The sequence below is a fragment of the Macaca mulatta genome, chromosome 1 (assembly GCF_049350105.2).
Source record: "Macaca mulatta isolate MMU2019108-1 chromosome 1, T2T-MMU8v2.0, whole genome shotgun sequence".
Taxonomy (NCBI): domain Eukaryota; kingdom Metazoa; phylum Chordata; class Mammalia; order Primates; family Cercopithecidae; genus Macaca; species Macaca mulatta.
Window position 1 is genome coordinate 213,115,683 of NC_133406.1, and position 22,041 is coordinate 213,137,723.

Below are 22,041 nucleotides of genomic sequence, written 5' to 3' on the forward strand. Positions count from 1 at the left end.
CACCTGCCTCAGCTTCCCAAAGTGCTGGGATTACAGGTGTGAGGTACCATGCCCTGCCAGAAAACTTTTTTTTTTTTTTGAGACAGAGTCTTGCTCTGTCTCCCAGGCTGGAGTGCAGTGGCCGGATCTCAGCTCACTGCAAGCTCCGCCTCCCGGGTTCACGCCATTCTCCTGCCTCAGCCTCCCGAGTAGCCGGGACTACAGGCGCCCGCCACCTCGCCCGGCTAGTTTTTTGTATTTTTTGGTAGAGACGGGGTTTCACCGGGTTAGCCAGGATGGTCTCGATCTCCTGACCTCGTGATCCGCCCGTCTCGGCCTCCCAAAGTGCTGGGATTACAGGCTTGAGCCACCGCGCCCAGCCCAGAAAACTTTTTAAAAACTTTTTTTTTTTTTTTGAGATGGAGTCTTGCTTTCATCTCCCAGGCTGGAGTGCGATGGTGTGATCTCAGCTCAATGCAACCTCCGCCTCCCAGGTTCAGGCGATTCTCCTGCCTCAGCCTCCTGAGTAGCTGGGATTACAGGGACACACCACCACACCTAATTTTTGTATTCTTATTTATTATTTTATTGTTTTTTTCTTTTTGAGATGGAGTTTCGCTCTTGTTGCCCAGGCTGGAGTGCAATGGCACAAACTTGGCTCACTGCAACCTCCACCTCTCGGGTTTAAGCGATTCTCCTGCCTCAGCCTCCCGAGAAGCTGGGATTACAGGTGCCTGCTACCATGCCCAGCTAATTTTTGTATTTTTAGTAGAGACGGGGTTTCAACATGTTGGCCAGGTTGGTCTTGAACTCCTGACCTCAGGTGATCCATCCACCTCGGCCTCCCAAAGTGCTGGGATTATGCTGGGATTATAGGCATGAACCACCAAACGCGGCCTAATTTTTGTATTGTTAGTAGAGACAGGGTTTCACCACATTGGCCAGGCTGGTCTCGAACTCCTGACCTCAGGTGATCCACCCGCCTCAGTCTCCCCAAGTGCTGGGATTACAGGCATGAGTCACTGTGCCCGGCCCTAACTATGCTTTGTAAAGTAGGGAAGCAGCAGGTGATTCCCAGCCTTAGGGAACAGGATGGACTGAGATCTGAGTTGGGCTCTGGTCTGCAATTAGTGACCAAAAGCAAAAGCTGCATTCCCATGACTGAGGACAGTTTCTGAATAGAAAAAAAATATTGAATAGAGGTGGCTCAGAATGTTTTACTTTGCATAGACTGAACGGTAATTTCATTTTGATATTTTGCACTGCAGTGGGTGAACACTCCCATCCTTATCCCTTAGCAAAACGAACACGCGCACGCACGCGCACACACACACACGAGCGTGCACGCGCACACACATGCTCCCCTGGGAGTATCTATCTAGCATTTAGCAAGCTGTTATTCTGGAACATTCCCAGATTAAGTAGCCACAGTCACATTTCTACTTTACCTTATACCTTATACAGTACCATAGTTTTTTTTTCTTTTTTTTGTTTGAGACAGAGTCTTGCTATTGCCCAGGCTGGAGTGCAGTGGTGCGATCGTGGCTCAATGCAACCTCCACCTCCCAGGTTCAAGCAAAGCTCATGCCTCAGCCTCCCAAGTAGCTGAGATTACAGGCGTGCGCCACCATGCCTGGCTAATTTTTGTAATTTTAGTAGAGGCAGAGTTTCACCATGTTGTCCAGGCTGGTCTTGAACTCCTGGCCTCAAGTGATCTACCCACCGAACCTCCCAAAGTGCTGGGATTACAGCCGTGAGCCACTGCGCCCAGCCCATAGTTTTATTAATAATTCATTGGAAGAGAGAATGCTAGATCTACTCAGTACTCCTGGGATATTCCATAAAAGAAGTAGAAAAGGGGTGAGAAAATGAAAGGAAGACAGAGGCAAAAATACAATTTGTATGTTCACACTAAACTGCCTTGGGTCCTTATAATCAGATACTTTTGTAGCTGGAAAAGAGCTACCGAGAAAACTTGGGGCCTAAAGGTTAAGTTACTTTTTCTTTTTTCTTTCTTTTTTTTCCCCCCTGAGATGGAGTCTTGCTTTGTTGGCCAGAGCTGGAGTTCAATGGCACGATCTTGGCTCACTGCAAGCTCTGCCTCCTGGGTTCACGCCATTCTCCTGCCTCAGCCTCCCGAGTAGCTGGGACTACAGGTGCCCGCCACCACGCCCAGCTAATTTTTTAAATATTTTTAGTAGAGATGGGGTTTCACCGTGTTAGCCAGAGATGGTCTTGATCTCCTGACCTTGTGATCCACCCGCCTCGGCCTCCCAAGGTGCTGGGATTACAGGCGTGAGCCACTGCACCCGGCTGTGAATCTTTTTTTTTTTAAATATAGAGCACTTTGGCCAGGCGCCAGTGGCTCACGCCTGTAACTGCAGCACTTTGGGAGGCCGAGGAAGGCGGATCATTTGAGGTCAGGAGTTCCAGACCAGCCTGGCCAACATGGGGAAACCCCATCTCTACTAAAAAAAACAAAAAAACAAAAAAAAACATACATATATATATAAATAAATAAAATGAGTCGGGCATCGTGGTGAGCACCTGTAATCCCAGATACTCGGGAGGCTGAGGCATGAGAATTGCTTAAACCCAGGAGGTGGAGGTTGCAGTGAGCTGAGATTGTGCCACTGCACTCCAGCCTGGGCGACAGAGTGAGACCTTGTCTCAAAAAAAAAAAAAGAAAAAAAAAAAGGTATATACACACACACACACACACACACACACACACACACACACAGAGAGAGAGAGAGAGAGAGAGAGAGAGAGAGAATTTGCATGTCATCCTGGTGCAGGTGCCATACTAATCTTCTCTGTATTGTTCCCAGTTTATATATGTGCTGCCAAAGTGGGCACTATATATTGTTTAGTTTCTAATGTGAAGCCATGTTAAGAACTGCTGTCCTAGATCATGATGCTCCCAATGATAATCAAGGCACAGATAAGGAGAATTCTGTGAATAGGTTTATTAGGACCACCTAGGAGAACGTCTTTGGCAACTACCACAAATTCTAGGGCATTTAAAATCTAGGCCAAGTTCATATTTGCTCTCCATGATCACCATTACAACAACCACGGATCACATAGTATTACAGAACAGAAGCATGGTCACTTTATTTTACCCAAATGCAATAGTTTTTCACAACCAAGACTTTTTTCTTTCCTATAATGTTACAAATGATATGTCCAAGTCTGACTGCAATTTGGAGTTAAAAAGTGATCATAGAACCAAGGAATTATCTCTGAAGCTGCTCTTTGGGCCACTGTGCCACCCCAACAGCTCTATCCTGTACTTTTTTAAAATTAAAAATTCATTAAAAAAAAATGGAGATGGGGTCTTGCTATATTGCCCAGGCTGGTCTTGAACTCTTGGGCTCAGACATACCGATATACTGACCCTCCTGCCTCAGCCTTCCAAAGTGTTGGGATTGCAAGTGTGAGCCATTGCGCCCAGCCATCTCTACACTGTTTTTCAAGGAAAGGCAGCTACACCTATTCCATCCCCAAACCAACCCACAGTTGGTCTCCAGTTTTCTTGGAAGTCTCAATTTTTCTCATGACAGCACATTACTTAATACCTACCTCATTAGGAAGTTAACTCATAAAAACATACTACAAAAGCTTTAAAAAACATTTATTTGTATTAAGTAAGTGCAAGAGTGCAAAGAAACTTATGCATTTGGGCCCTTGTTTCCCTACTGTTCACATTAGTTTAGTTTAGAAGATTAAGTATAATAACAGAAGGAGAATGGAAGAAATGAATATAAATATACTCAGGGTAGCCAAATCCTCTTAATTCACTTCAGGGTGAACCAAAGTTGTTGGCCAGATTCACATTTATGTGGGAGCCTAAACAAACTATGTTCCCTTTAACTGTTCTAGGCCTGTGGAAAAGGGAAGTGGACAACATTTATATTACAAGACAGTCATTTTATTGAAACACCTTTTTTTGTCTAAAACTATGCATGGAGATATTAATCTCGTTTATAAATTAGGTTAAGTCTAACATCACTATTTGAAACCAGTATTATTTACAAAAATGAACCTCTTATTTGCTTTATTGTTGTTTCACAGGAATAATTTTAAACCAACCTCAATCTATCTTTAAAAATCTTCCTGCCTTCAAATGCCCAGCAACCCTTATAAGGTAGGGGGCAGCCCTTTGACAGCAACATTCATCATTCACCAGGAATGTAGAACCACAAGTGAACAACAACAACAACAAGATTAAATCATTCCCAACCATTCCTATTTGCTTTTCCAAAGCATGCTATGTCTAATTCTGCCTTTCTATGCAGACAGGTGGGAGAGGGAGCCCATAGAGTGTATTAATGTTAATTAAATTAATTTCTTTTAAAAGCTAACAAGATGGCTTAGTGTGGATGAGGATGAACTGCTGTGGATGACACTAGCAGATAATGAAGTAAACTTTAAACCCAGATTAGTAACATGTACTCCAGTAACTGACCAGCTCAGATAGAGACTTCTCATTTACTCTGGATCACATGTACAATTTTTTTAACTTCCAATTAAATATAGTGCCAGAATCTTTCCAAATAGAGAATAGGCTTCTTAGAAATTCAAATTAAAATGTTAAATAATAAAAACTGGTGGCCTATTATACAGTTTCTGACAGACTCCAATATATTGGGTGCCAGAAAGTAACTCTATCTCAGTTGCTAGTAAAAAGGTAAATTTTGTATATACATAAAAGACAATTATTACGAGACTGTAGTGTCATTTGTCAAAACAAGAATATCTAGAATGGAATTTTCAGTAAACACTTGGGATGAAGGGCAATCAGAATACAAGAGAAGCAAAATCCACATAAGTTAATTCCTAATTTGAGAAATCAATAGAATCAATAAATTGATAAATACTGTCTCCATAGGTCACTAATTCCAAAGACTAGTTAGTAGTTAGTTTCTAACTAAATGATTACAGGACGTTCTGGTGTATGCTGTCTTCTTGTGATCAGTTTGTTCTGGCAAGACTTCACCAAGCACTTGCCCTTGAAAACAGCTCAGCGGGAGAACAATCGGAGGCAATCACTTCGTTCTATAAACTAGCCAGATAATAAGTCCCAAGATTACAATAACCACTGACAGGACAAGCACCAGGATACACATCTTCTTGCGAGATTTTTTCTGAGGAAAGAAATATGTAAACAAGACACTCGTGAAACAAAATTTTTATGTGTAAGACTCCAAGAATGCTTCATAAATCTGTCTCCTTGTAATTAAAGATTAACTCTATCCATGCAAAATTATGCAGAGGCTTTCCCAGAAATCTTACATCAGCAGCATTAGGTAGTAGGGCAAATGTTTTTTGTTTGTTTGGTGTTTTTTTTTTTTTTTGAGAGAGAGAGTCTCACTCCGTCACCCAGGCTGGAATCACCCAGGCTGGAGTGCTGTGGTGTGATCTTGGCTAACTGAAACCTCCGCCTTCCAGGTTCAAGTGATTCTCATGTCTCAGCCTCCTGAGCAGCTGGAATTATAGCATGTGCCACTATGCCCAGCTAATTTTTGTATTTTTAGTAGAGACAGGGTTTCGCCAGTGTTGGCCAGGCTGATCTCGAACTCCTGACCTCAAGTGATCCACCTGCCTTGGTTTCCCAAAGGGCTGGGATTACAGGTGTGAGCCACCGCACCCAGCTGAGTAGTGCAGGTTTTAAAGTTTTAATTCCAAGTCCCCACATACAATTTTGCAAAGGAGCTATACCTGTGCTGCCAGGCATTATTTGCAATAAAATAAGTTATTTGTACATGTGTATTTTAATAACATTTTATAATACGTATAAAACTGTCATGTTCATTTGTAAAAAAAAAAATACATCAAGCAGAGGGAGAAAAAAATCACCCATAGATAACACTGTCAACACTTTGATTGTATTTCTTTCTGATTTGTTATCTATGTATATTATTTGACCTAACTGGGATCACACTGTATGATGTCTGATGTTTTTCCCCACTTAATGTTTAGTATAAACATTTTTCTGTTATAAACTCTTCATAACATCTCTTAATTCTCATATGCAATGAGTGGATATATATAATTTACTTAATTATTCCTTTATTGTTGGACACTAAATTAATCACATAGTTTTTTTTTTTTTTTTTGAGACGGAGTCTCGCTCTGTTGCCCAGGCTAGAGTGCAGTGGCGTGATCTCGGCTCACTGCAAGCTCCGCCTCCCGGGTTCACGCCATTCTCCTGCCTCAGCCTCCTGAATAGCTGGGACTACAGGCGGCCGCCACAGCGCCCGGCTAATTTTTTGTATTTTTAATAGAGACGGGGTTTCACCGTGTTTGTCAGGATGGTCTCGATCTCCTGACCTCGTGATCCGCCCGCCTCCGCCTCCCAAAGTGCTGGGATTACAGGCGTGAGCCACCGCGCCCGGCCCAATCACATAGTTTTTAAAGGAAACACTATTATTAAATACCAATTTCTTTACGAGCACTCCCAGGTAAAACACAGCTATCCCAGGAACACGGACAATAACTGAAATGCTATTTATTTCTAAAAAGCCATGCGACACCAAATTGAAGGTAAGTAAGAAGGACTTCATTCACACTATTTGTACACTGAGATAAAGATCTGGATAAGTGAAAAAAAACAGAGTTTCGACTAACATATAGAAGGATTTCACTTTACAGGAATAGTTCCAGAATGATTACCCCTATTTATTCATATATAAATAGCAGTTGAAGTTGATTCTATGTCCATGCTCTATGGCAACAGTCAACATAAAGTATCTATGAAGTCTTCTACTTGAACTGCACTTCTTACTATCCTAATTGAAATACATTCAGCTGTTCGGGATATAAAATCGCCTCATAGCAGATTTAGGTATCATATTAGTTTATAGGGTTAGCTTTGCAGTTACTAGGCTTCTGGTAAGTTTATTCAAGCTGTGATTTTCTCTTGTAGATCTATCTGCAAAGGAAAATACTAAAAATAGAACTGGAACTGCAATTATGACCGCGCCCGGCCCTAAGCAAAAGGTTGTAGCTGTTCTCAATATGTCAATGTACTCTGATGGCCTAAAAAGTCTGCAACACAGAGTGACTTTCTTTGGTACCCACTTTTACCTGATAGTAAGCAGCTCGCTGTAACTGTTCAGTGGCTCTTTCAACGTGCACCTCTGAGCTTTCCACATTGGCTTCTATGCTATCTGCAAAAGGAAGGACAGAGGTTTTAACACAACCAGATGTTTCAAGACTGCAAATTGAACAGATTTCTGATGTTATGGATTCTGGTTTCACTACCACTATCCAAACTATCCAGCCATGAAATCGAGTTACTACCTTGATAAGAGACTAGCCCTATTCTTTGGGGAAAAAACAATAAATTTTGGGGGGTTATGAAGTATTTAACTTACCCATAAATGATTCATAAAAAATTATGTATATACACATAAAGAGAGAAACAATACATAATAAAGCAAATGGGGTAGAATGTTAACAAGAGGCAAATCTGGGTAAAGGGTATAAAGAAGGTCCTTGTGATATTTTTATTTTTGCTACTTTTTTTTTTTTTTTAAAGACGAAATCTCACTCTGTCGCCTAGGCTAGAGTGCAGTGGCACAGTAATAGCTCACTGTAGCCTCCAACTCCTGGGCTCAAGTGATCTTCCCACCTCAGCCTCCTGAGTAGCTAGGACTACAGGTGCATGTTACTATTCTTGGCTAATTTTTTTTGCAAAGACAGGGTCTCACTATGTTGCCCAGGCTAGTCTTGAACTCCTGGCTTCAAGTGATCCTCCCACCTCAGACTCCCAAAGTGCTGGGATTATGGGTGTGAGCGACCATGCCCAGCCTATTTTTGCAACTTTTAATTAACTTGAAATTATTTCCATATAGAAAGCTTTAAAAAAAGAGTTGCTGGCCGGGCGTGGTGGCTCAGCCTGTAATCCCAGCACCTGGGAGGCCAAGGTGGGCAGATCACCTGAGGTCAAGAGTTCAAGACCAGCCTGACCAACATGGAGAAACCCTGTCTACTAAAAATACAAAATTAACCAGGTGTGGTGGCACATGCCTGTAATCCCAGCTACTTGGGAGGCTGAGGCAGCAGAATCATTTGAACCCAAGAGGCGGAGGTTGTGGTGAGCCAAGATCGCACCATTGCATTCCAGCCTGGGCAACCACAGCAAAACTCTGTCTCAAAAAAAAAAAAAAAAAAGAGTTACTAACCCCATAATTTTGCAAGTTTATAGAGATAAGAAGAGCTGGGAAGCTGAGAGCTATTTCTCTAAACAAAGACTTACAGAGAAGTCAGTGGGACTGAGTATTCATGAGGCCTCATTTAATTTCTATATTTGATAACATAAGAATATTGCTAAGAAAAATAAAGTTGGTAATTTTTAAAATGGCATTCCTAAATGTACTTTAATTCTATAGCTGATATGACTAACTCCTTTTTTTTTTTCTTTATTGAGACGATGTCTCACTCTGTCACCCAGGCTGGAGTACAGTGGCGCGATCTCGGCTCACTGCAACCTCCGCCTCCCAGGTTCAACCAATTCTCCTGCCTCAGCCTCCCGAGTAGCTGGGAATACAGGTGCGTGCCACCAGGCCCAGCTAATTTTTTGTATTTTTAGTAGAGACGGGTTTCACTAAGTGTTAGTCAGGATGGTCTCGATCTCCTGACCTCGTGATCTGCCCGCCTTGGCCTCCCAAAGTGCTGGGATTACAGGTGTGAGCCACCACGCCCAGCCGAACTCCTTTCTCTTTCTTTTCTTTTTTTTTTTTTTAAAGAGACAAATTCTCATTATGTTGCCCAGGTTGGCCTCAAACTCCTAGACGATGCTTGAGCCTCAGCGTTCTGAGTAGCTGGGATTACAGATGCATGCCAAATACTATCCACTCACCTTGAGGTTAAAGGTATCAATAATACATACCAATCAGATCACCCTGGTCATGGATCATCATGGCCAAATCTTTAAATATCTGATTGACATCCAAAATGTCAGCCTAAGGAAGACAAAAAACAATTAACTAACATTAAGCAACATGTTAGAAGATTTGTTTCCCTTACATACCTAGTTTTATCTATTAACATGTGTGTTTTTAAGGCTGTATAAAGCATGCTTTCTCCATAAACAAAAAATAATCTATTGCTGCCTACCCAATATTGTAAAACAGAAGGCACATAAACTCACCCTTCAAGCAACATTAATTAGACATGCTACATGGGAACCAGTAAGAGTGCCCAAGTCAAAACAGTACAGCAGAAGGCTGGAGTGCTGATATGGACAAATTCTTGGTGTGACAGCCCTATGCGGAGACTGCTAGGCCTTGTGACAAAAGCCTGTGAGTGCCTCCTGACGACAACCACTGGGACTTTGGACTACAGAATTTAAATGTTTATACAAGATCATGCTATCTGAGGAATGCAAGGAGCCTCTTTTCCCCTGGGATTGTCTCTGGAACTGTGTGAGGAGCTGCTGGATTCTATCATCACTGGACAATGCCCTATAGTAACTCCCAGCTGACTGACAAAAAGCTGATGGTTTGTGGATAGCATTTCCAAAGTGAATGGACTACATCCTATTTACTACTGTGATCAAAGAAGGGAAAAACAAATCAGCTCGGTGGGCTGAACTGCAGCTTATTTTCCTAACAGCAGTGAAAGAATTTAACATTGGCAAAATCCCCTATATTTGGGTCTTTCTCCCTCCCTCCTTCCTTCTTTCCCTCCCTCTCTCCCTCCCTTCCTTTTTTCTTCCTCTTCTTTTCTTCCTTCCTCCCTCCCTCCCTTCCTTTTTTCTTCCTCTTCTTTTCTTCCTTCCTCCCTCCCTCTCTCCCTCCCTTCCTTTTTTCTTCCTCTTCTTTTCTTCCTCCCTCCCTCTCTCCCTCCCTTCCTTTTTTCTTCCTCTTCTTTTCTTCCTTCCTCCCTCCCTCTCTCCCTCCCTTTTTTCTTCCTCTTCTTTTCTTCCTTCCTCCCTCCCTCTCTTTCCTTGCTTCTCTCCCTCTCCCTCTTTCCTTCCTTCTCTCCCTCTCCCTTCCCTTTCCTTCCCTCCCTCCTTCCCTTCCTTCCTTTTTTCCCTCCCTCCTTCCCTTCCTTCTTTCTCCTCTGTCCTTCCTTCCTTTCTCTCTTTCTTTCCTTCCTTCTTTCCTTTTCTCTCTTTTTTTTTTTTTTGAGGTGGAGTTTTACTCTGTCACCCAGGCTGCAGTGCAGTGGCGCAATCTCATCTCACTGCAATCTCCACCTCCCAGATTCAAGCAATTCACCTGCCTCAGCCTCCTGAGTAGCTGGGATTATAGGTGCGTGCCACCACGCCCAGATAAGTTTTGTATTTTTAGTAGAGACAGGGTTTCACCATGTTGGCCAGGCTGGTCTCCTGACATTGTGATCCACCACCCTGGCCTCCCAAAGTGCTGGGATTACAGGCATGATCCACCATGCCCAGCTTCCCTCCCTCCCTCCCTCCATTCCTTCCTTATCTCCCACCTCAGCCTCCCAAAGTGCTGGGATTATAGGCATGAGCCACTGCCTCCTCCCTCCCCTCCCTACTCTATCTCTCCCTTCCTCCCTTCCTTCCTCCCTCCCTCCCTCCCTTCCTTCCTCCCTCCCCCCCTCCCTTCCTTCCTCCCTCCCTCCCTCCTTCCCTCCCTCCCTCTTTCCTTCCTTCCTTTTCTTTTCTTAATTTATTTTTATTTTTTACTTGTTTTTTTGAGACAGAGTCTTACTCTGTCATCCAGGCTGGAATGCAGTGGCACAATCTCAGCTCCCTGCAACCTCCAACTCCTGGGTTTGAGTGATTCTCCTGCCTCGGCCTCCCCAGTAGCTGGGATTACAGGCATGCACCACCACACCCGGCTATTTTTTTTTTTGTTTTTGAGGTGGAGTTTCGTTCTTGTTGCTAGGTTGGAGTACAATGGTGCAATCTCGGCTCACTGCAACTTCCGTCTCCTGGGTTCAAGCAATTCTCCTGCCTCAGCCTCCCAGGTACCTGGGATTACAGGATGCAGCACCATGCCTGGCTAAGTTTTTATATTTAATAGAGATGGGGTTTCACCATGTTGGTCAGGCTGGTCTCGAACTCCTGACCTCAAGTGATCCACCTGCTTTGGCCTCCCAAAGTGCTGGGATTACAGGCGTGAGCCACTGTGCCCAGCCCTAATTTTTGTATTTTTAGTAGAGATGGGGTTTCACCATGTTGGCCAGGCTGGTCTCGAACTCCTGACCTCAACTGATCTGCCTGCCTTGGCCTCCCAAAGTGCTGGGATCACAGGTGTGAGCCACCATGTCTGGCCTATATTTGAGTTTTTCTGACTCATGATCAGGCAGAAGAAAGACAATGGAGGCCGGGCGCCGTGGCTCAAGCCTGTAATCCCAGCACTTTGGGAGGCCGAGATGGGCGGATCACGAGGTCAGGAGATCGAGACCACCCTGGCTAACACGGTGAAACCCCGTCTCTACTAAAAAAAAAAATACAAAAAAAAAAACTAGCCGGGCGAGGTGGCGGGCACCTGTAGTCCCAGCTACTCGGGAGGCTGAGGCGGGAGAATGGCATAAACCCAGGAGGCGGAGCTTGCAGTGAGCTGAGATCCGGCCACTGCACTCCAGCCTGGGCAACAGAGCGAGACTCCATCTCAAAAAAAAAAAAAAAAGGAAAGACAATGGAAACCTGTCTTATTAAAGGGATGCTCATATGGGGCATGACCCTATGGAAATTTGAGGGCAATTCCCTTCCAAGTTTGAAGGGTAATTGGAATCATAACTTGGCAAGCATTTCAATCACTTGCTAAGAGTCTACTATAGTGGACTATCTGCTAAAGCAAGTCTTGTCAGCATTTCAGTCACTTGCTAAGAGTCTACCATAGTTGAGGCAGTCTACTAGTTGCTGTGAATACAGCTAACTGGGGTGGAGGTGGGGAATAAGTGCACAATAAAATAAGAAGAAAGAGTACTGTATAGGAAATTACTGAATTAATGGTATAGAAAGGTGTGGAGTAAAGGAAGACTTTGCAGAAGAGGTAGGACATGAGTCGTGCCGTGAAGAAAGGAGAGGTCATATAAACAGAAAGGCAACTCAGTTAAAGAGAAATAACCTAGCTTTGTCATAACGTAGAATTTGTATGTCAGAGTTTGGAAATTACTAGATATGAAAATTGAACCTAGGCTAAGAAATTTGGACTTTCCTCTGTTGAATATGAAGTGATCCGTTATACTCTGGTATCCATTACATTTCTTTCCTTAGCTCCATATGTCTCACTCCACTCTGCTATAACAGTACATTCATCCATTGGTATTCACAGGGGATTAGTTCCAGGACTCCCTCCCTCTAAGTCCCTGATACAAAATGGCATAGTATTTGCATATAACTTATGCCCATTCTCTCCTATATTCTAAATCATCTCTATATTACTTACATAATGTTACATTACTATATTATATTACTATTTTACATAGCGCTTACATTGTATTAGTAATGTGCTGAACTAATACAATGTGTTATGTAAAATACTGTTACACTGTATTGCTTTTTACATTTGTATTATTTTTTATTGTTGTATTGTTATTTTTTAGTTTACTTTTTTTAAAAAATATTTTCAATCCAAGGCTGCTTGAGTCTGAGGATGCAAAACCTGCATATATCGAGGGGCTGACTGTATTTTTTCTTTTTTTTTTGAGATAGAGTCTCGCTCTGTTGCCAGGCTGGAATGCAATTGCTCACTGCAACCTCTGCCTCCCGGGTTCAAGCGATTCTCCTGCCTCAGCTTCCCAAGTAGTTGGGATTACAGGCATGCACCATCACACCTGGCTAATTTTTTGTATTTTTAGTAGAGATGGGGTTTCACCATGTTGGTCAGGCTGGTCTTGAACTCCTGACCTCAAGTGATCCACCCATCTCAGCCTCCCAAAGTGCTGGGATTACAGGCATGAGCCACTGCACCTGGCCAGTAATTTTTTTTTAAAGGAAGGATTATTATTATTATTTGAGACAGAGTCTTGCTCTGTTGCCCAGGCTGGATTGCACTGGCATGATCGTGGCTCACTGCAGCCTTGATCTCTTGGGCTCAAGTGATCCTTCTACCTCAGGCTCCTGAGTAGCTGGGACCACAGGTACATGTTACAGCACCCAGTTAATTTTTTATTTTATGTAGCGGTAAGGTCTTGCTACATTGCCCAGGCTGGTCTTGAATTCCTGGGCTCAAGCAATCATCCTGCCTCAGCCTCCAACTTGCTGGGATTACAGGCATGAGCCATTGCACTTAGCCGTATTTCTAATGTTAGACAATTAATTCAATTAGTAGTAGCAGTAGGTGAAAAAGAGTAAAGATATGACATCTTTGAAGGCAATAAAATAATCATAACTTAAGGATAAACTATCCCATCTAAAAACAGACACGACCAACCTGGCCAAAATGGCAAAACCCCATCTCTACTAAAAATACAAAAATTAGCCAGGCGTGGTGGCAGGCACTTATAATCCCTGCTACTTGGGAGGCTGAGGCAGGAGAATCGCTTGAACCCAGGAGGCAGAGGTTGCAGTGAGCCAAGAATGCGCCACCGTACTCTAGCCTGGGTGACAGAGTAAGACTCTGACTCAAAAAATAAATAATAAATAAATTAAAACAGACATTGATGGCCTCTAGGACAGTGGGTCTCAACCCTGGCCGCACATTATAATCACCTGGGGGAACTTTTTAAAAAAACACCCATGCCCAGGGCCTCATGCCCAGAAATTATGATTTATTAGTTTGAACCATATAAAATAATGGATATTTGCCCATGTTTAACATATAATAAACAGGAATTTCATATTATTCCATCAAATAATTAGTGCTAGATGAGAGCTGGGCATTAAAAAAAAATCTTCTCCAGGTGATCCTCACATGCAGTCACCATTCAGAACCACTGCTCAAAATTTCCCTCTCTCCTTTTCTCCTCCCCCAATCCCAGCAATGGCAGCCTTCTACCTTCAGAGAAAACTAAACTGGAGAAAACTCAGGGTTAAGGATATTTTAGCTGGGCACAGTGGTTCATGCCAGTAATCCCAGCACTTTGGGAGGCTGAAGCAGGCAGATCACTTGAGGTCAGAAGTTCAAGACCAGCCTGGTCAACACGGCAAAACCCTGTCTCTACTAAAAATACAAAAACTAGCTGGGTGTGGTGGCGCGTACTTGTAGTCTCAGCTATTCAGAAGGCTGAGGCAGGAGAATTGCTTGAACCCAGGAGGGGGAGGCTGCAGTGAGCTGAGATAGCGCCACTGCACTCCTGCCTGGGCGACAGAGCGAGACTCAGTTTGGAAAAAAAAAAAAGGATATTTTTATTAGTCACTGTGCAAAATTAAAGTTGAAAGCTCAGTTAGGTAAGAAAGGCCTACAGACTTCTCCCTCAACCTCCACCTCAAAAACTGTTCCTATTTCTCTGACCCACTGAAGGGATAAGATTTACAACTTGGGATTAGACTTTAGGATACATAAAAATGGAGCAAGACTTTTGGCCTGCCTTTATTCTGGGCTCTTCAGACTAAGCAAAGGGGCTCTCCATGGAGTCCTGCCTAAACCAGAGGTTGGCACTGAGATTTGAGGTCAAAGTTCTAATGAGCAATAAAATATCTGTCTGCCTTGTTCTGTTGTCCATGTACATCTCTCCAGGAGAAATAAGATATGGTGATCCATATAAGACGTGGTGATTGAAGAAAGGATTTGAGTACTCCTGGGCACCAAAGCCAATACCGTTATAACAGTAGTTCATGCCGGGTGCAGTGGCTCACGCCTGTAATCCCAGCACTTTGGGAGGCCGATGTGGGTGGATCATCTGAGGTCGGGAGTTCGAGACCAGCCTGACCAACCTGGAGAAACCCCATCTCTACTAAAAATACAAAATTAGCTGGGCGTGGTGGCACATGCCTGTAATCCCAGCTACTCAGGAGGCTGAGGCGGGAGAATCGCTTGAACTCAGGAGGCAGAGGTTGCGGTGAGCCAAGATTGCACCATTGCACTCCAGCCTGGGCGACGAGCGAAATTCCGTCCAAGAAAACAAAACAAAACAAAACAAAAAAACAGTAGTTGAAACCCACCATGATTACACAGAGACAGAAAAAATACAAATCACACAATGACACATTTTATGCTTTTTCATAATCACTAAGAGAATTAAAGTGAACTAACGAGTCCAGATACCTGCAGATACACTGAGTCAAACAAAAAACATGACCTGGCTCTCACCTCCAGCTGCCGAATTGCCGTCTCTCTTTCTTTAATAAGTTCCAAATCCTGCTCAGTGATGGCCACCTCATCCTCCTGGCTCTGCATCTGGTTCCACTCCTCATGGCTGCAGGCAGACAAGCACACTAGGTGATTTCTCCTCTCAAAGGCATTACAAGACATCTCTACTGCCAGCATCTCTACTGCCAGCAGAACCTATGCAAAGACATTACCAGGGCTCCACTCCTCTGCTATCAATAAAGTACTGGAGGGCCACATTCTTCATATCCGGAAGCAAAGAACTGATTATACCAGGAAAACAAAGACTCAGCTTCCATGGACAAAGCTGACATGTAGCAGAATTATGAGGGATGGGACTCCTGGCTGCTTCCATTTAGGGGTATGCTCTGTAATCTCACTGGGGCTTGCCAGACAAGGAAAGTAGCCAGAGATTTGAACTCATTGAATTATGTTGCCCCATCATCTTCCAGAGCACTCTCAAAGTGCAAGCTGCATTGGTACCTTCAGTACCAAGTGGGTGGAGAAGAGCAAGCTAAGTGACCTATCAGTGCTTTGCCAGTTAGTTCAACAGAATCACATCTCCTGGTTTTCAGAAACTTCCTTGAGGTTATGCTTTGGGTTAAATACCTCTTAACAGGCCAGGCATGGAGGCTCATGCCCATAATCCTAGCACTTTGGAAGGCTGAGGCAGGAGGACTGCTTGAGGCCAGGAGTTCAAGACCAACCTGGCTAATATAGCACAAATCTCATCTCTATTTAAAAAAAAAACCATAAAAAAACCTTCTTAACAGAAAGCTAGTGAAATGTTATAACTCTTTTTTTCTTTTTATTTTTTTTAGAAACAGGGGTCTTGCTTTTTTGCCCAGGGTGGTCTCAAACTCCTGGCCTCAAGCTATCCTCCTCCCTCAACCTACCAAAATGCTGTGATTACAGGCTTGAGCTACCATGCCTGCCCTCTTTTTTGTTTGTTTTTTTGAGATGGAGTTTCGCTTTTTCGTCCAGGCCGGAGTGAAGTGGCGCTCACTTCACTCCGGCCCCTGGGTTCAAGCGATTCTCCTGCCTCAGCCTCAAGAGCAGCTGGGATTATAGGCGCCTGCCTCTACGCCCAGCTAATTTTTGTATTTTTAGTAGAGATGGGGTTTTGCCACGTTGGCTAGGCTGGTCTTGAACTCCTTGAACCTCAGGTGATCCACCCGCCTCAGCCTCCCAAAGCGCTGGGATTATAGGCTTGAGCCACCATGACCCACCGCCTCTTTATTTTCAAGCATTTAAAAGGAAAACATATTACTTATTACACTAGATATAAAAGACTTTGAAATTCCATTTTTATACATTTCCCCAACAGTATCATAAATCATACTTCACCTCTACAATGTTTAACTAACGTCCTCTACATGCTACAGATACAAAACTAAGTAAGACAGAGTCCCCAGGCCTTTGAGGTGCTCATAGTGTTGTGGGGAGGAATGGATGTGTATCTATGCTAAAACATATCAAGTTCTGTACTAATACCACAAATACACCTCTATGGGATTACTCTGGAGAAGTTAAGAACATCATTCAGATGCAAATTGTCTGGTTTCCCTCTTAATACTCCTAGAAGGATGAGTTGCTTCCATTTTATAAATGAGTAAACAGAGACCCAAGAACTCTGATAGGTTTAAATCTGAATTAGAGGTAAGATGACTTAGACCTCCTAATCTGTAGACATGTGGGTTCATACTTACTTCTAGGGAGTCAAGCTCTCTGCTTAACACACAGACATCAATGGTTTCTTGGAATTTTTTATTCATCTTGAAATTATTCCTTCCATAACTCAAAAAACTTGGAAAAGCCCATGGTTTTGACTTTTTAATTTTATTCTGTGGATTATGTTATCTACCCCAGGTACTCCCTTATTTTTGTCCTCTATTTTTTTTCATTGATTTTTACAATTAAAAGAAATATAACAAGATAAGAGTCCCATTTCAACTATCCAGCATGTTGTATAATAATTCTATTACCTGTCAAATGAGACCAGCTGCTCCTCTCTTTGCCTCTCTTCTGCCTAGAAAGTAGATGGCATTATTGCTGCTGTCATCCAGAAACACGTCACAGACACACAAAACAAGGGCTTCCTTAGCATAGTATAAAGAAGCAATATCCTTTGACACCCACAGAATCTGTAAGATTACATAGGACTCTGGCAATCTGTCTCAACTAAGAAGTGGGTGTAAAGTGGTTGAAGAAAATCTGCATTCCAGTTTGAGTCCTGAACAGAAACCATACTGAACAGGGTAGAGAATAATAAGGGTAGGAGAGAGGGCTAACAATAAAAATAACAACAAAATATTTTAAAATTTGGGGGGAGGTAGATTAAGAGAAGTTGAAAAGTTGCAAGAAAACAAAATTTCAGAACATGTAAAAATTTTTTAAATGGACATAGCATATTAGGCACTAAAGCAGACTCACCTCAAAAATCAGTCTAATGTAAATGGTGTTACCTTTTTTTCTCCTAAGGTTTTTTGATTTTTACTGATGTGTGGTCTAGAGTATATGAGATCTGGCCAGGCGCAGTGGCTCACGCCTGTAATCCCAGCACTTTGGGAGGCCGAGGCGGGCAGATGACAAGGTCAGGAGTTCAAGACCAGCCTGACCAACATGGTGAAACCCCATCTCTACTAAAAATACCAAAAAAATTAGCCGGGCGTGGTGGCGGGCACCTGTAGTCCCAGCTACTCAGGAGGCTGAGGTAGGAAAATTGAATCCGGGAGGCAGAGGTTGCAGTGAGCTGAGACTGCACCACTGCACTCCAGCCTGGACAACAGAACAAGACTCTGTCTCAAAAAAAAAAAAAGAAAACAAAAAGAGTATATGAGATCTTTGAGAAAGTTGCTAATCAATCTACCATCAATATATATTAAACTCTGAAGACATGGGATTTGGCATAAACACACATAAACTAACCTTTCTTTTCTTTTCTTTTTTTGAGACGGAATCTTACTCTGTCACCCAGACTGGAGTGCAGTGGTGTGATCTTGGCTCACTGCAACCTCTGCCTCCCGGCTTCAAGTGATTCTTCTGCCTCAGCCTTCTGAGTAGCTGGGACTACAGGTGCATGCCCCCATGCCTGGCGATTTTTGTATTTTTAGTAGAGACGGGGTTTCGCCATATTGACCAGGCTGGTCTCAAACTCCTGACCTCATGATCTGCCCACCTCAGCCTCCCAAAGTGTTGGGATTACAGGCATGAGCCACAGTGCCCAGCCCACTAACCTTTATTTTCAAGAAGGCTGCTTCAAATCGTGGCAGATTTTGACTTAACAGAATTTATTGAGAACTTATTATTCTGTACATTATTTTGTTTAATTCTTACAATAACTCTGATTTATCATTGTCTCCTCTTTGGCACATAATAACATTTTTTGAAAAATAGTCTTTCCAATGGTAATTTATCTAATACTATTGAATTAAGAAAGTTAGGCAAGCACATAATGTTACTTTAAAAGGGAATTTACCAGGATTTTTGGCATTTGGTGAAAGACTAGCAATCGAGTCTTTCAGGTGTTACTGTTTGATGAGGAAAAAGTATGCTTTCTAATCAAGCTATAAGAATAAATATCATTATTATTAAAAAATCAGTCTAATGAATGTATTACTTTTATACTTTAAAAACAGGCCAGATGTGGTAGCTCACACCTGTAATCCCAACCCCAGCACTTTGGGGGGCCGAGGTGGGCAGATCACTTTGAGGTCAGGAGTTTGTGACCAGCCTGGCCAACATGGTGAAACCCCATCTCTACTAAAATACAAAAATTAGCCAGGCATGGTGGCAGGTGCCTGTAATCCCAGCTACTCAGGAGGCTAAGGCAGGAGAACTGCTTGAACCTAGAAGGCAGACATTGCAGTGAGCCAAGATCATGCCACCACACTCCAGCCTGAGCGACAGAGCGAGACTCCCTCTCAGAAAAAATAAATAAATAAAATTAAAATAAAACAAAGCAAAAATGGTAAAAATCAATGTATTTTCATTTTTAAAAAGCTTACCCCTTTTATAATAGCAATACAGGACAAGCAAAATGAAGAGAATTTCAAATTTCTATCCACTCAGAGGAACACTGTGGGTTTTTGGTTTTTTTTTTTTTTCTTTTTACTTTACCTTTTCCCCAGATCAAGAAATAACACTGCCAGAGTCCTAAAAGCCCACCCATGTGCCCTTCTCCAATCACAACTCCATCCCTCCCTTTTAAAGTATCTATTATCCTGACTTTGTGAAAATCATCTTCTTGCATTTTAAGAATAGTGAGATATATCCTTATTCAATATCATTTTGCCTGTTTTTGAACTTTACATAAATGGAATTATACTGTTTATATTCTTTAGTGCTCTTTTTGAATCATTTCAGATTATACCAGATCCATCTCTGATACTGAATGTAACTGTGGTTCAATCATTTTCTTTGCAGTATGATATTACAGTGTATGAACATATCACAATTTATCCATTCAACTGTTGACAGACATCTGGATGTTTCCAATTTTTGACTACTACAAACAATGCTGCTATGCACATTCTTGTACATACATCCTGGTATAACACATACAGGTTTTTCTAGGGTAGAATTCCTGGAACACAAGGTCTGCATGTGTTCTGAAGATACAGCCAAAAACAGCCAAAATGTTTTCCAAAGTAGTTGTTCTAATTTATACCACTGGCCAGATAAAAAAGTTCCCGTTGCATCATATCCATAACGACAACTCCCAGTGTTCACAGAATTTTAAACTTCTGCCCTCCTTGTGGGCATGAAATAGTATTTCATTGTTATTTTAATCTGTAATTTCACCATTACTAAAGAAGCTGAGTACCTTTTCATTTGACCATTACTCAAAATAATACTAATGTGTTTATTTGCTCCATGAGTGTAAATATCAACAGGATGGAGCAAAAGCAATGGTGGGGGACTGGTGGCGGGGAAGTGGGGATGGTTAATGGGCACAAAAAATAGGAAGAATGAATAAGACCTAGTATTTGATAGCACAACAGGGTGACTATAGTCAATAATAATTAATTATATATTCAAAAATAACTAAAAGAGTATAATTTAATTGTCTGTAGCATAAAGGATAAATGCTTGACGGGACAGATACCCCATTTATCATGGTGTAATTATTATACATGACTGTATGAAAGTATCTCATGTACCTCATAAATATATACACCTACCATGTACCCACAAAAATTAAAAATTAAAAAAAGGCAATGGTAGTAATGTGGTTTGGCTCTATGTCCCCACCCAAATCTTGTCTCAAATTGTAATCTGTGCAGAGGGAGGGACCTGGTGGGAAGTGACTGGATCATGGGGGTGGTTCTCCCATGCTGTTCACATGATAGTGAGGGAGTTCTCATGAGATCCGGTTGTTTGTTAAGTGTCTGGCATTTCCCCTGCACTCTCCTTCTCTCTCTCCTGCCACCATGTAAGACATGCCTTGCTTCCCCTTGGCTTTCTACCATGGTTGTAAGATTCCTGAGGCCTATCCAGCCATGCAGAACTGTGAGTCAATTAAACCTCTTTTATTTACAAAGTATCCAGTCTCAGGTAGTATCTTTACAGCAGTGTGAAAATGGCCTACTACACGTAGATAAAATGGCTCAAGGCAGTGGCACTGAATTGCCTAGTATTATTGTATTCTTCGTCACCACACACAGTATTTTAAAAGTCAATGTGTCCTCGAAGCCATACAAATTATTAATTAAACCTTGACCCCTCAATACACATCTTTCTACTATTCTATATTGTGAAATGGGAAGTGCACATAAAGTACTTCTGCTGCATAAAGAAATACAATGTTTGTCTCTAGGAAAAGCACTTGTGTAATGGAACTGCAGGCTGAACTAGCCACTTTTTTTAGGGAATGCCATTTTTACTTATTCAATATAGTTTTATAAGAACTTACTAAAAACTTATTTAAACGCTTTAAAACTTTTATAAATGTAAACATATAAACTTTTCAGATGGGTATTTGGCAGACAACTTGTTGAAAATAACATGAGCCTGTCACTTCAAGGAAAACAACAGAGGGTGTTTGTTGCCAATGATAAAAATGTAGCTTTCAAGTAAAAATAAAAATAGAATTTTGGAAGACTTGTATCTACCACTGTAAGAGTTTCCGAATATTTAAAGACTTTTCTGGAGAAACTGATGGAAATGTGTATTTTTTTTTAATATTGTAAAATGAAATGTATCGATATTTGGAAGAGCTGCCTAACTCAGCGAACCAATACTATCCAAATGATAAATGCATGATGCTATAAAAATCATGCCTGGATAAAAGATCCAATCAAAGTATAACATAGACCAACAGATGTTAATGTAACAGAGCATGAAGTCAGTATAATGGTTTTAGATTCTACAATACAACTAACTTTTGTCAAGTTTTGATGTAGTATCAAAGAAGAGTATCAAAAATGATCTGAAAAGGTTATAAAAATATTCCTTTTTCAATTGTATATTTCTGCCAGCTTGTATTTTCTTCAGATACTTCAACCAGAACAACCTATCACAATAGACTGAATATAGAAGCAGATATAATCCTAGACGAAAAAAGCTGAGACAGTTCATCACCACTAGACCTGCCTCATAAGAAATGCTAAAGGGAGTTCTTCAAGCTGAATGAAAAGCGTAATAATTAGTAACATGAGAATATATGAAAGTATAACATTCACTGGTAAAAATAAGTAAATAGTCAAATTCAGAATATTCTAATACTATAATGGTGGTATATAAATCACTTACATCTTTAGTATGGAGGTTAAAAAACAAAAGCAGCTATGAATATCTAGCTGCCTTCTGGTAAGTCAGACATTAAAAAAAAAAATTTGCAAAAATGAAAACAATGCTACTA

General features: G+C 41.8%; 1 protein-coding gene and 1 non-coding gene across 3 annotated transcripts in view; both read right to left on the reverse strand.

Annotated features, from left to right (window-relative positions):
• Window positions 1-2,731: 2,731 nt before the first annotated feature.
• LOC114674967 (U6 spliceosomal RNA) lies at window positions 2,732-2,838 on the reverse strand. The gene has a single exon (XR_003726059.1). It is a non-coding gene; the product is annotated as a U6 spliceosomal RNA (small nuclear RNA).
• A 492-nt stretch (window positions 2,839-3,330) lies between these two features.
• STX12 (syntaxin 12) overlaps window positions 3,331-22,041 on the reverse strand; it is a 50,870-nt gene continuing 32,159 nt past the window's right edge. The window contains 5 exon segments of one of the 2 annotated variants that reach the window (NM_001265898.1): window positions 3,331-5,129; window positions 7,072-7,154; window positions 8,879-8,951; window positions 15,162-15,267; window positions 17,165-17,208. In NM_001265898.1, the coding sequence (NP_001252827.1) occupies window positions 5,031-5,129; window positions 7,072-7,154; window positions 8,879-8,951; window positions 15,162-15,267; window positions 17,165-17,208 (405 nt within the window). In that variant the 3' untranslated portion in view covers window positions 3,331-5,030. 2 annotated transcript variants of the gene reach the window in all.